Here is a 14,086-nt window from a genome sequence, read left to right as displayed (position 1 = left end):
CTCGATCAAAGGTAATCGATTGTCAGATCGTTGATACAAAGTTGACCGGTAAACGATTGTCACATCGTTGATACAAACTTGACCGCCACATCGTATCTAACTTCTGAAACTTCTTTGTTTAATATCCTTTTTACGTGGACTGAAATAACAGGGATGGTGTAACTTCTTAATTTAATTTTGAAACTGCTGAGTGAAACTGAACGTACTGTCACTTTACTTGTCTTTATCATTTCACATCTGACCTACAGAATTATTCCTAACAAATGCAACTCAAAGGTATTCTATTCATTTATGATCCACAATATACAAAGATACGCAATCTGACTGCTCAAATAATTAACAGAAAAGAATGGCCGTAAATTAGAAGAAATTCTAACAATAACCTATACATTTCATAAGACACTTACATCACAAAAAATCTTCTTTACACGAACTACAGCGATACAGCAAGAACCAACACAGCCAGCTAAATAAAAGATTCTAACTACTGTAGGCCCTAACTACTAATAGGCATGTGGTTAGATTCTGTTGCAGAGCAAATAATGTATTTAGCAAATTTTACCTCAATAATGTGACATCCCGTTCAAAATATTATATAATCGTCTGTGACATCCAGTTTCAAAAATTATATAATCATCAACAATAATACGTTTCCGTGACGGACACACGTCCAGATCGTCCGCTTGCGCTAACACTTCAGATCCTCTAACATGCTAACTATAAACTTCCAGCATCCATCACTGCTGGCTATTCACCTCTAACAACGAGTTCGACCAGCCACAGAGTCTCTTACTGTCAGAGTTATTAATGCAATCTATCGCATTGCCAACATATAAACATATAAACAGGCTTACGCTTTAAGCCTTCTCCTTCTCTGTTAAAATTATTGTATTGTTTATAAATCTCTATGGCTTCTCTGTACATTGTGCACGATAATGCAAAGTCTTAGCTAGCACACTCGTTTCAATAAATTTTATTTCATGATCAGTGTCTTCAAAAAAATGTTCCACTACAGCCGATTTGTCGGTGTGACCGAGACAACAGTTCCTTTTGTGTTCAGTTAGACGGGTATTAACACTTCCATTCGTTTTTCCAATATAAACCTTCCCACAGCTACACGGAATTTTATGCATCGCAGGGGTTGCAAAAGGATGTCGTGCTTCTTTCGCTGATCTTAAACGTTCACTGATGTTCTTGGTGGGTCTAAAGATTGTTTCAAATCCAAACTTGGCCAGAACTTTCCCAATACGGTCCGTAATACTGTGGATAAATGGAAGAAAAACTTTCCCAGCCTACGGTTGTTGTTGTTGCATGTTTTCGGACACCTTTCTTCTGAGATGGTGAGCTCCATATATCTCATTATCAACACATCCATTTTCCTTAAAAGCTGTTCGCAAATGATTTAGTTCTTCTTGCAAATGAACTGGCTCACAGATTTTATTGGCCCTGTCCATTAATGTTTTAATAACACCTCTTTTCTGCCTGGGATGATGTTTCGTATCCTTATGGAGGAAACGATCGGTATGTGTACCTTTCCTATATACCTTATGACCTGAAGTCCCATCTGCCATTTAAGCTGTCCATTAGTCTCTTTCTCCACAGTAAATTGTGTCTTTGGACTAATACTATTTTAATGCACGAAGAAACCATTCAGTTCCTCTTCACAGAGATTCCGTATCAGCAAAGTGTCATCTGCATACCAATACCACTTCAGTGGACCTAGCTGACTGCAGCGCCCACCGTTAAAAAAAAAATCCACAAAAAGATTAGCAACAGCTGGACTTAGAGGGCTCCCCGTTGTTACTCATCCAATTTGTTCATAGAATTCATCATTATATTGAAAATAAGTCGTGGATAGGCAATGTCAAAACAAAGCTACTACTGTATACCAGTGGGAAACATGTCAGCTATGTAAGAAACAGCTTCGTTAATCGGAACTGTGGTGAACAGGGTACAACATCAAAACTGACAAGGAATCACTTGGGCTAACAGTAATCCCTTCAATTTTTCGATAAATGACACAGAATTTTTAATATGATGATCAGTTTTTCCGATGTACGATTGTAACAAGGAGGCAAGATGTCTAGCCAACTCTTGACTAGGGGATTCAATAGCATTCACTTACAGAGAATTGTCAATGCAATGATACGAATGTATCGTCTGACTTAACCTGTCCTCTAATAGCATTACGATCATTTTACATAATGTAACTGCAGGACAAATAAAAAATGTGAGTAATGGACTGTGAGGCTGATCCCAGCGGAGGTTCGAGTCCTCCCTTGGGAATAGGTGCGTGTGTTTGTCCTTAGGATAATTTAGGTTAAGTAGTGTGTAAGTTTAGGGACTGATGACCTTATCAGTTGAGTTCCATAAGATCGCACACACGTTTGAACATTTTTCGAAAAAATGTGATCATGATATTACAGGACCAAGTAAAAAGTAAAACCGAGTCAAAATTTCTGTGCAGTTTGGCGTGCCACCTTCCCACATTCGACGAGCTGTACGCCATGTACTGCGCCAGCAAATACGCCGTCAAGGCGCTGCTCGACGGACTGCGCCTCGACCTGGTCACCAGGAAGAGCAACATCCGTGTTGGGGTGAGTTCTGGCAACACTGCTCGCCTCCGCTATGTCGCAGCGGTTCTGGTGACGTCATTGTTTCCTTCGTAATTGGCTTTTGGCAGGTACAGCATACTGCCATGTCTTGGAATTAACTGGGAATTCGTGCGTATCTTGAGACTGGCCACTCAGACGTATCATAAAACTACACTCCTGGAAATTGAAATAAGAACACCGTGAATTCATTGTCCCAGGAAGGGGAAACTTTATTGACACATTCCTGGGGTCAGATACATCACATGATCACACTGACAGAACCACAGGCACATAGACACAGGCAACAGAGCATGCACAATGTCGGCACTAGTACAGTGTATATCCACCTTTCGCAGCAATGCAGGCTGCTATTCTCCCATGGAGACGATCGTAGAGATGCTGGATGTAGTCCTGTGGAACGGCTTGCCATGCCATTTCCACCTGGCGCCTCAGTTGGACCAGCGTTCGTGCTGGACGTGCAGACCGCGTGAGACGACACTTCATCCAGTCCCAAACATGCTCAATGGGGGACAGATCCGGAGATCTTGCTGGCCAGGGTAGTTGACTTACACCTTCTAGAGCACGTTGGGTGGCACGGGATACATGCGGACGTGCATTGTCCTGTTGGAACAGCAAGTTCCCTTGCCGGTCTAGGAATGGTAGAACGATGGGTTCGATGACGGTTTGGATGTACCGTGCACTATTCAGTGTCCCCTCGACGATCACCAGTGGTGTACGGCCAGTGTAGGAGATCGCTCCCCACACCATGATGCCGGGTGTTGGCCCTGTGTGCCTCGGTCGTATGCAGTCCTGATTGTGGCGCTCACCTGCACGGCGCCAAACACGCATACGACCATCATTGGCACCAAGGCAGAAGCGACTCTCATCGCTGAAGACGACACGTCTCCATTCGTCCCTCCATTCACACCTGTCGTGACACCACTGGAGGCGGGCTGCACAATGTTGGGGCGTGAGCGGAAGACGGCCTAACGGAGTGCGGGACCGTAGCCCAGCTTCATGGAGACGGTTGCGAATGGTCCTCGCCGATACCCCAGGAGCAACAGTGTCCCTAATTTGCTGGGAAGTGGCGGTGCGGTCCCCTACAGCACTGCGTAGGATCCTACGGTCTTGGCGTGCATCCGTGCGTCGCTGCGGTCCGGTCCCAGGTCGACGGGCACGTGCACCTTCCGCCGACCACTGGCGACAACATCGATGTACTGTGGAGACCTCACGCCCCACATGTTGAGCAATTCGGCGGTACGTCCACCCGGCCTCCCGCATGCCCACTATACGCCCTCGCTCAAAGTCCGTCACCTGCACATACAGTTCACGTCCACGCTGTCGCGGCATGCTACCAGTGTTAAAGACTGCGCTGGAGCTCCGTATGCCACGGCAAACTGGCTGACACTGACGGCGGCGGTGCACAAATGCTGCGCAGCTAGCGCCATTCGACGGCCAACACCGCGGTTCCTGGTGTGTCCGCTGTGCCGGGCGTGTGATCATTGCTTGTACAGCCCTCTCGCAGTGTCCGGAGCAAGTATGGTGCGTCTGACACACAGGTGTCAATGTGTTCTTTTTTCCATTTCCAGGAGTGTATTTCCAGTTGCTGTATGGGCAGTTAGACTTAGGGGCAGCCAAGAATTCGGCTGGTAACCGATCTCTGGCGCGAGTGCCATAGTCCTCACTCAGCCTGCTCACTCCCTCTCCCCCCCCTCTTCACCCACCTGTCTACGCCTGAGGGGGGGGGGGGGAGGGAACTGCTAACGTACTGCAATTAAATGCAGCGCAGACACTCCACATACAAGTTGGTTTTATGTTTCACGCAACACAGCAACATAGATCACAAAGTCTCAGTACTGGCAAAATGGTTCACATGGCTCTGAGCACTATGGGACTTAACATCTGAGAGGTCATCATTGCATGTGTCAGAATTTGTCCCTTGCACAATGCAATTTTCTTTTTAAATACAACCCAATCAAATCAAAAATAATTTGTTTGACACCTTTCGGTGTCTTACTGTGGGCAGCGTGCAGTCAAGTCAAATTAAAATGCGTGGTCAGCAATCCATTATAGATGTTCTAATTTTCGCTGCTATACTCCTATTTCCTTCATAAATTCGACAACAACTGGTTTTAAAGAGAAAAATAGTTTCAGACATGTCTCTTGACTTAATCAGCGTACTTTTCAGTAATATATAAAGTCCTCACACTCTTTGTTCATTTACATCAGTGGGATAGTGTGCAGCAACTTCACAATTTTACTGTTCAATTTCGTCACATAGAGCATGCCTAGATATTTAGGACAAAGTGCGTCTTGATAAGCAGAACAATGAATCCCATGTGCCGATCGTTTTAAGTTTTTTGCTTTTTCGTTGACAGCGAAATCTTTAAATTCTTTGTGCATGATATTCTTGTTTCCCAACAAATTTGCAATAACCATCGACTATGTGATTGGACAATAGATACTGGTAATTTTCGTCCCTCTCTTCCGTCATTCCAAATCATTACTAAAGGCCTGCGATGATATATCACTAGACTACCTCTTTTTGTGCAAAAACAGCGGCATGAAAAAATAGCGAAGGGTAAAGAGCACTGACACCACGAATGCACCGAACTGAAGAGGGTTGTGCTGACCTAAAAATGCCACCCCGCAATACTAAATGAAATGGTTCAAATGGCTCTGAGCACTATGGGACTTACATCTGAAGTCATCAGTCCCCTAGAACTTAGAACTACTTAAACCTAACTAACCTAAGGACATCACACACATCCATGGCCGAGGCAGGATTCGAACCTGCTACCGTAGCGGTCGCGCGGTTCCAGATTGAAGCACGTAGAACCGCTCGGCCACTCCGGCCGGCCTAAATGAAATGGCGCACCATTCTCAGTACTACGGAGGAGGACTGAGCAAAGCAAGACAGGCTGAGCCTCAAATGGCCTGCACTCCCGGCATGCGTGACATTTGGCATGTCGTGCCTGGCCATGAGTTAAGACAGCTTAGCGATGGTGTCTTCTCTACGTTCTCCCACCGCTCAAGTCGTTGATACTTAACGTCTTTCCTGAGTCTCCTCAGAGCATCACAGTAGAACTTTCTTCTCACTGACTACATGGAAGAAATTATCGACAATCCCATGAAGGTCAAGAAAAAGTCATTAACACTGATCTGATGTTGGTGCAAAATTGACTCGCTTTTACGGCCACAGAGAGGATGGTGTCTCCCACTGCAAAGATTGCTGTTTTGTCTCAGGGTCATAACCATACACACATAACTAAACACTGGTTGCTGTTTAGTGCACGCCTGACCCAGATGATCTCAATGATCGGCGTTTAAAAGACGAAGGAAGAACTTAGCTGCAGTTAAAAAATGTTCAGTTCATCAGCTAAAATGCGTTGATCTGTTTCGTATGTATTTCCAACGAGTTCACAAACAGCATGGAGTGTCTGGTTTCTATCCTTGTGGGTCACTTCACGGACTCGCACCATCATTTCTGGAGTTATGCATCAAGGCAGTCGGTCTGTTTATCCGCCACAGTCTCCTGACTATCTTGAAATCGCTAAAACCACTCAGACGTTCTTGCTTGCTCACCAGTAGCATGATTTAGTATGAGCTGGGTTCCAGCTACAGTTTTACAGAGCTTAAAACAAAACTTAATGCAGATCCTTTGTTCCTTCAACCCAGCCATTTTGAAGTCCATAGGAATCAGCAACAAAGTTTACTCTGATGCACTCACAAAGATGCCATGTACCAGATTGACAGTTTAAAGACACAACTATGGGATTTCTGTACTGCTGACTGTTTGGGCGGAATGTTCAAATTCTCGGAAAATTTTGGATAGCAGTTTCTTTTCATGGATCACTTCGAAAAACGTACCTTGGCTAAACAACTCTGAGTGCAAATATCAGAGACTGGCTCACTTATGTAGATGATGTACTATGTATGTAAACAGGAACTACGATCACAAGACAACTGAACAAATAATAATTTCATGACTTACATAGTCAACATAAAAACATTCAGATCACAATACAGATTGACAACAAACCCATAAACTAAGTAGATCTAAGCATTGACATCAGTACACAAACAAATTGTTTCAGACGATATAGAAAAACTACAACTACAGACACAGTAATGCATTCTTCTTGACAACACCCAACATCACATAAACATGCAGCTTTCCATTCAGTGGTGCACTGTCTCATATCTGTTACAATGTCTGGAGAAGATTTTCGAACAGAATTAGACACCACAAGACTTACTGCCATACTCAATGGCTGAGGTTCAGTTCTGACTGAACACATCTTACACACAAAAGGAAACCAGTCATCAGTGAGGCCAAAGATTGTTTCTGATGTGTCAGTAGTTGAGGTGGCCAATAAAGACTGTCAGACACGTTAATGTAGCATATTAATAAAGCCATAGCTGCACTTGCATATCAGTTGGTTTGTTATGCTGAGTGTTGGTGAGTGAATAAGCTGCAGTACATGCAGTAACGTCAGCTGCCCTCATGTCTCTGTCTGCTTGGGTAAATGTAGTAGTTCGTGATGTGCGCCCCATTCCCCCCACCCCTCCAAGCTGTCCCAACGCATGATGCGCCGGCACACACAGCTTTGTTGCCAGACTGCCCAACAGTGCGTACAGAGGTGCATGGACAAGAGGATGAATCTATGCATCATGCTATTGAAGTAGCTATAATTTATACATTGTGAACATTATACAGGGTGGTCCATTGATAGTGACCGGGCCAAATATCTCACGAAATAAGCATCAAACGAAAAAACTACAAAGAACGAAACTCGTCTAGCTTGAAGGGGGAAACGGCGCTGTGGTTGGCCCGCTAGATGGCGCTGCCATAGGTCAAATGGATATAAACTGCTTTTTTTAAAAAAAATAGGAACCCCTATTTTTATTACATATTCGTGTAGTACGTAAACTGATATGAATGTTTTAGTTGGACCACTTTTTTCGCTTTGTGATAGATGGCGCTATAATAGTCACAAACGTATAAATACGTGGTATCACGTAACATTCCACCTGTGGGGGCGGTATTTGTTTCGTGATACATTACCCATATTAAAATGGACCGTTTACCAAGTGGGGGAAAGGTCGATATCGTGTTGATGTATGGCTATTGTGATCAAAATGCCCAACGGGCGTGTGCTATGTATGCTGCCCGGTATCCTGGACGACATCATCCAAGTGTCCGGACCGTTTGCCGGATAGTTACATTATTTAAGGAAACAGGAAGTGTTCAGCCACATATGAAACGTCAACCACGACCTGCAACAAATGATAATGCCCATGTAGGTGTTTAAGCTGTTGTCGCGGCTAATCCGCATATCAGTAGCAGATAAATTGCGCGAGAATCGAGAATGTCAGAAACGTCGGTGCTGAGAATGCTACATCAACATCGATTGCATCCGTACCATATTTCTATGCACCAGGAATTGCATGGCGACGATTTTGAACGTCGTGTACAATTCTGCCACTGGGCAAAAGAGAAATTACGGGACAATGACAGATTTTTTGCACGCGTTTATTTAGCGACGAAGCGTCAGTCACCAACAACGGTAACGTAAACCGGCATAATATGCACTATTGGGCAACAGAAAATCCACGATGGCTGCGAGAAGTGGAACATCAGCGACCTTGGCGGGTTAATGTATGGTGCGGCATTATGGGATGAAGGATAATTGGCCCCCAATTTATCGATGGCAATCTGAATGGTGCAATGTATGCTGATTTATACGTAACGTTCTACCGAAGTTACTACAAGATGTTTCACGGCATGACAGAATGGCGATGTACTTCCAACATGATGGATGTCCGGCACATAGCTCGCGTGCGGTTGAAGCGGTATTGAATAGCATATTTCATGACAGGTGGATTGGTCGTCGAAGCACCATACCATGGCTCGCACGTTCACCGGATCTGACGTCCCCGGATTTATTTCTGTGGGGAAAGTTGAAGGATATTTGCTATCGTGATCCACCGACAACCCCTGACAACATGCGTCAGCACATTGTCAATGCATGTGCGAACATTACGGAAGGCGAACTAATCGCTGTTGAGAGGAATGTCGTTACACGTATTGCCAAATGCATTGAGGTTGACGGACATCATTCTGAGCATTTATTGTATTAATGTGGTATTTACAGGTAATCACGCTATAACAGAATGCGCTCTCAGAAATGATAAGTTCACAAAGGTACATGTATCACATTGGAACAACCGAAATAAGCCGGCCGGGGTGGCCGAGCGGTTCTAGGCTCTACAGTCTGGGACCGCGCGACCGCTACGGTCGCAGGTTCGAATCCTGCCTTGGGCATGGATGTGTGTGATGTCCTTAGGTTAGTTAGCTTTAAGTAGTTCTAAGTTCTAGGGGGCTGATGACCTCAGAAGTTAAGTCCCATAGTGTTCAGAGCCATTTGAACCACTTTTTTCAACAACCGAAATAAAATATTCAAACGTACCTACGTTCTGTAGTTTAATTTAAACAGACGTACCTGTTACCAACTGTTCGTCCAAAATTGTGAGCCATATGTATGTAACTATTACAGCGCCATCTATCACAAAGCGAAAGAAGTGGTCCAACTAAAACATTCATATTTCTTTACGTACTACACGAACATGTAATAAAAAATGGGGGTTCTTATTTTTTGAAAAAGCGCAGTTGATATCCGTTTGACCTATGGCAGAACCATCTATCGGGCCAACCATAGTGCCATCTGGTTTCCCCCTTCAACCTAGACAAGTTTCGTTCTTTGTAGTTTTTTCGTTTGACGCTTATTTCGTGAGATATTTGGCCCTGTCACAATCAATGGACCACCCTGTATAATAATTAGTGTGAAAGTGGGGATTAAACACATTGCAGATTCTATGAGCATTATATTCATTACACTGAATCATATCACGTAGCACAAATTAACCAATAAAAGTATTTTCGCAAATGTGATAAAGATCAAAAGTGAAAGAGCTTTTTCAAACAGTAAATACTTTTCCCTAATTCGTGTAACAGTCTTCAAATCAATACGTATGTTGTATTACGGGCTTTCTGAAGGAGCCCATTTTCTTCCTCAGGGTTGTCCTGACCAAATTTCATGGAAATCGGTGCAGCGGGTTAGTCGTGAAAACTTAACAGTTACTTTACCATTTATAACATTAGTATGATAAAACTTTCAATTAGAGTATGTTTTCCCGTGATCCGATTTTGGTAAAGCCTACACGACGTCACAAGCTATGCCCAAGTTACTTGTGAAAATCCCATGAAAGAGATTAGCGTATTCAAACAGAGAAACAGACAGACATGACGGTCTTTGATAAAATTTTAAATCACAATATCTTTCTTCCGGTGATCTGAACTTGATGGAATAAAGCCTAAACGGTGCCCAAAGCTATGCTCAAGTTACCTGTGAAAACCACATGTAGATTCGTCTAGTAGTTTTGGAGAAGCGAGGTCAAACAAAGAGAAACGACAGTTTTATAAATTTATTATTAGTATAAATACCTAAACATGAGCAGAACCAAAACGAGGATAATGGAAATAAGTCGAACTAAATCAGGTGATGCTGAGGGAATTAGATCAGGAAATGAAACACTTAAAGTACTAGAAGAGTTTTGCTGTTTGGGCAGCAAAATAACTGATGATGGTCGCAGTAGACAGGATATAAAATATGAACTGACAATGGCAAGAAAAGCGTTTCTGAGTAGAGAAATTTGTTGGCATCGAATATGGATCTAAGTGTTAGGAAGCCTTTTCTGTAAGTATTTGTATGGAATATAGCCATGCATGGAAGTGGAACATGGACGATAAACACTTTAGACAAGAAGAGAAAAGAAATTTCTGAAATGTGATGTTGCAGAAGAATGTTGATGATTAGGTGGGTAGATCACATAACTAATGAGGAGAATTGGGGAGGAAAGTAATTTGTGACTTAACCTGACTGCAAGGAGGGATCGGTTGGTAGGACACATCCTGAGACATCAAGAGATCACGAATGTAGTACTGGAGGGAAGGGGGGGGGGGGGGTGTAAATCGTAGAGATTGACCAAGAGATAAAAACAGTTAGAAGATTCAGAGGGACATAGGTTGCAGTACTTACTTGGAGATGAAGAAGCTTTCATGGGATAGAGTAGCATGGAGAGCTGCATCAAAACTGCATTCGGACAGAAGACCACAACACCAAGAGATATGTAAAATTAATAATCAATGTATACGTAACTTTGAAGTGCTGTAGGTCCTTCTGGTGCTGAGTTATATACAGCGAGAGTAATGTTCTTGATAGCAACAATGTCTTGAACGCCGATACAATTCAATAAGCCACTAACAACAGAAATATTTAGTAGCGTGATGCTATTCTGGTGACATTTCTCGCCATTGCAAATATTCTGCACTAAGGTAGATGTGAGTCCGAAGATTCACCGAGCCTCGGACGAAACTCTGAGTGCGACTGCTTAAAAAGGAACGCGCCGACCAATCGGAATCGCAGCAGAGAGATCACGTGAATTCAGCGTCCTTTGACGGCGAGGAAGGTGAGTTTACATCCGTGCGGCTGTAGCTTCCCTAACACGAAAGTAGTGGCTCCCAGTGTGAACTCAGGTGTGAATGGTATCACCTGCACATACTTGTTGAGGAAGAAGCATGCAACATATACGTGCGCCTCTAATTCCGTGTGTGGCGCCCCCCCCCCGCTCCCCCATCGGAGGCAGCAAGCGATGGAAGACTGACCACGCCCGTTGGCATGCCTGGTGCAGTGGACGAAGCGTCCGTTGACGCTGCAGTTTTGAACATCACAGTGATTTACTAGGTACGTTCCTGTTAGAGGTGGTATGCTGTTTCTTCCTTTTAACTGTGAACTGACGTACTCACCCAGTTATAGGGGGACCTACGCTTTAATGTGTACCGGGTGATCAAAAAGTCAGTATAAATTTGAAAACTGAATAAATCACGGAATAATGTAGATAGAGAGGTACAAATTGACACACATGCTTGGAATGACATGGGGTTTTACTAGAACAAAAAAAAAAATACAAAAGTTCAAAAAATGTCCGACAGATGGCGCTTCATCTGATCAGAATAGCAATAATTAGCATAACAAAGTAAGACAAAGCAAAGATGATGTTCTTTACAGGAAATGCTCAATATGTCCACCATCATTCCTCAACAATAGCTGTAGTCGAGGAATAATGTTCTGAACAGCACTGTAAAGCACGTCCAGAGTCATGGTGAGGCATTGGTGTCGGATGTTGTCTTTCAGCATCCCTAGATATGTCGGTCGATCACGATACACTTGCAACTTCAGGTAACCTCAAAGCCAATAATCTGGTCTGGGGACGTGGGAGGCCAAGCATGACGAAAGTGGCGGCTGAGCACACGATCATCACCAAACGACGCGCGCAAGAGATCTATCACGCGTCTAGCAATATGGGGTGGAGCGCCATCCTGCATAAACATCGTACGTTCCAGCAGGTGTTTATCAGCCAGGCTGGGGATGATGTGATTCTGTAACATATCGGCGTACCTCTCACCCGTCAGAGTAGCAGTTTTCCTGTCCAGCGCCATCTGTCGGACATTTTGTGAACTTTTTTTTTTTGTTCTAATAAAACCCCATGTCATTCCAAGAATGTGTGTCAATTTTTACCTCCTTATGTACATTGTTCCGTGGTTTAAGTTTTCAAATTTATACTGACTTTTTGATCAGCCGGTATTTAGACTCATAGTGCAGCTAGATATTTTTCACGTCGTCAAACATAGCAAAAGGTAAAATAACAGACAGATCACAGATAGCACCCCTAGGGTTGACCAGGGAGCGAACTATAGATCTTTGGATTTGTCCACTGGCACTTTAGCTCTGAGCCACCAAACTTACTAAAAAAATAAAATGAAAGTTGAAAGATTTATGCCCGTCATCTATGCTCCCTCTGCTACTCCTACCAATGTCCGCAGAAAGTGGTGTATTCCATACTTAGGACAGGTGTGACAAAGTGTAGCCAAAACACTGAAAACATTTTTTATTTTTGTTTATTTATTTTTTTGAGTCATCAGTCTTCTGACTGGTTTGATACGTGCCGCCACTGATTTCACTCCTGCGCTGACCTCTTTATCTCAGAGTAGCATCCTCTGGGAAAAGCTGAGCAGTGCTCCTGTGAACCTACCGCTCTTACAGGTTTTCATGTTTTCAGCGTTGTGTTGTGCTTGATTGAGACTGTATTACGTAATTGAATATCAGTTTTCTGACGTTTTCAAGTCAGAAATGGCGCATACTTTCCTGGTCAAATAGCATGTATGGCATGTGAAGTTGTTACAATAGATACTTTTCCAGTGCGAAGATGGTCTATGATCGAAATCGGTAGTGAGTAAAGACCGAAATACTGAATGTCTTCTTCCAAAGCTGTTTCACATAGGAAGACTGTACTGTGGTTCCTTCTCTAGATTGTCGCACAGATGACAAAATGATTGATATCGAAATAGCTGACAGAGGGCTAGAAAGACAATTAAAATCGCTCAAAAGAGGAAAGGCCCCTGGACCTGATGGGATACCAAATGGTTCAAATGGCTCTGAGCACTATGCGACTTAACTTCTGAGGTCATCAGTCGCCTAGAACTTAGAACTAATTAAACCTAACTAACCTAAGGACATCACACACATCCATGCCCGAGGCAGGATTCGAACCTGCGACCGTAGAGGCCGCTCGGCTCCAGACTGTAGCGCCTAGAACCGCACGGCCACTTCGGCCGGCGATGGGATACCAGCTCGATTTTACACAGAGTAGGCGAAGGAACTTGCCCCCTCCTTTCAGCTGTGCACCGTAGGTCTCTAGAAGAGAGTAGCATTACAAAGGATCGGAAAAGGGCACAGGTCATCCCCGTTTTCAAGAAGGGACGTCGAACAGATGTGCAGAACTACAGACTTGTATCTCTAACGTCGATCAATTGTACAATTGTGGGACACGTATTATGTTCGAGTATAATGACTTTTATGGAGACTAGAAATCTACTCTGTAGGAATCAGCATGGGTTTCGAAAAAGACGATCGTGTGAAACCCAGCCCGCGCTATTCGTCCACGAGACTCAGATGGCCATAGACACGGGTTCCCAGGTAGATGCTGTGTTTCTTGACTTCCGCAAGGCGTTTGATACAGTTCCCCATAGTCGTTTAATGAACAAAGTAAGAGCATATGGACTATCAGACCAATTGTGTGATTGGAATGAAGAGTTCCTAGATAACAGAACGCAGCATGTCATTCTCAATGGAGAGAAGTCTTCCGCAGTTAAGAGTGATTTCAGGTGTGCCACAGCGAAGTGTCGTAGGGCCGTTGCTGTTCAAAATATATATAAATGACCTTGTGGATAACATCGGAAGTTCACTGAGCCTTTTTGCGGATGATGCTGTAGTATATCGAGAGGTTGTAACAATGGAAAATTGTGCTGAAATGCTGGAGGATCTGCAACGAATTGAGGTATGGTGCAGCGAATGGCAATTGAATCTCAA

General features: G+C 43.7%; 1 protein-coding gene across 1 annotated transcript in view; it reads left to right on the top strand.

The window, feature by feature from the left end:
- LOC124595781 (dehydrogenase/reductase SDR family member 11-like) overlaps positions 1-14,086 on the top strand; it is a 76,528-nt gene that overhangs the window by 45,191 nt on the left and 17,251 nt on the right. Inside the window, exon 4 of the mRNA XM_047134667.1 lies at positions 2,468-2,597. Within this exon, the coding sequence (XP_046990623.1) occupies positions 2,468-2,597 (130 nt within the window). The remainder of the gene's footprint in view (positions 1-2,467; positions 2,598-14,086) is intronic.

Source organism: Schistocerca americana, chromosome 2, assembly GCF_021461395.2.
Source record: "Schistocerca americana isolate TAMUIC-IGC-003095 chromosome 2, iqSchAmer2.1, whole genome shotgun sequence".
NCBI classification, from domain to species: domain Eukaryota; kingdom Metazoa; phylum Arthropoda; class Insecta; order Orthoptera; family Acrididae; genus Schistocerca; species Schistocerca americana.
Note: the sequence above shows the minus strand (reverse complement) of the source record. Positions and strands in the feature narration are given on the sequence as shown.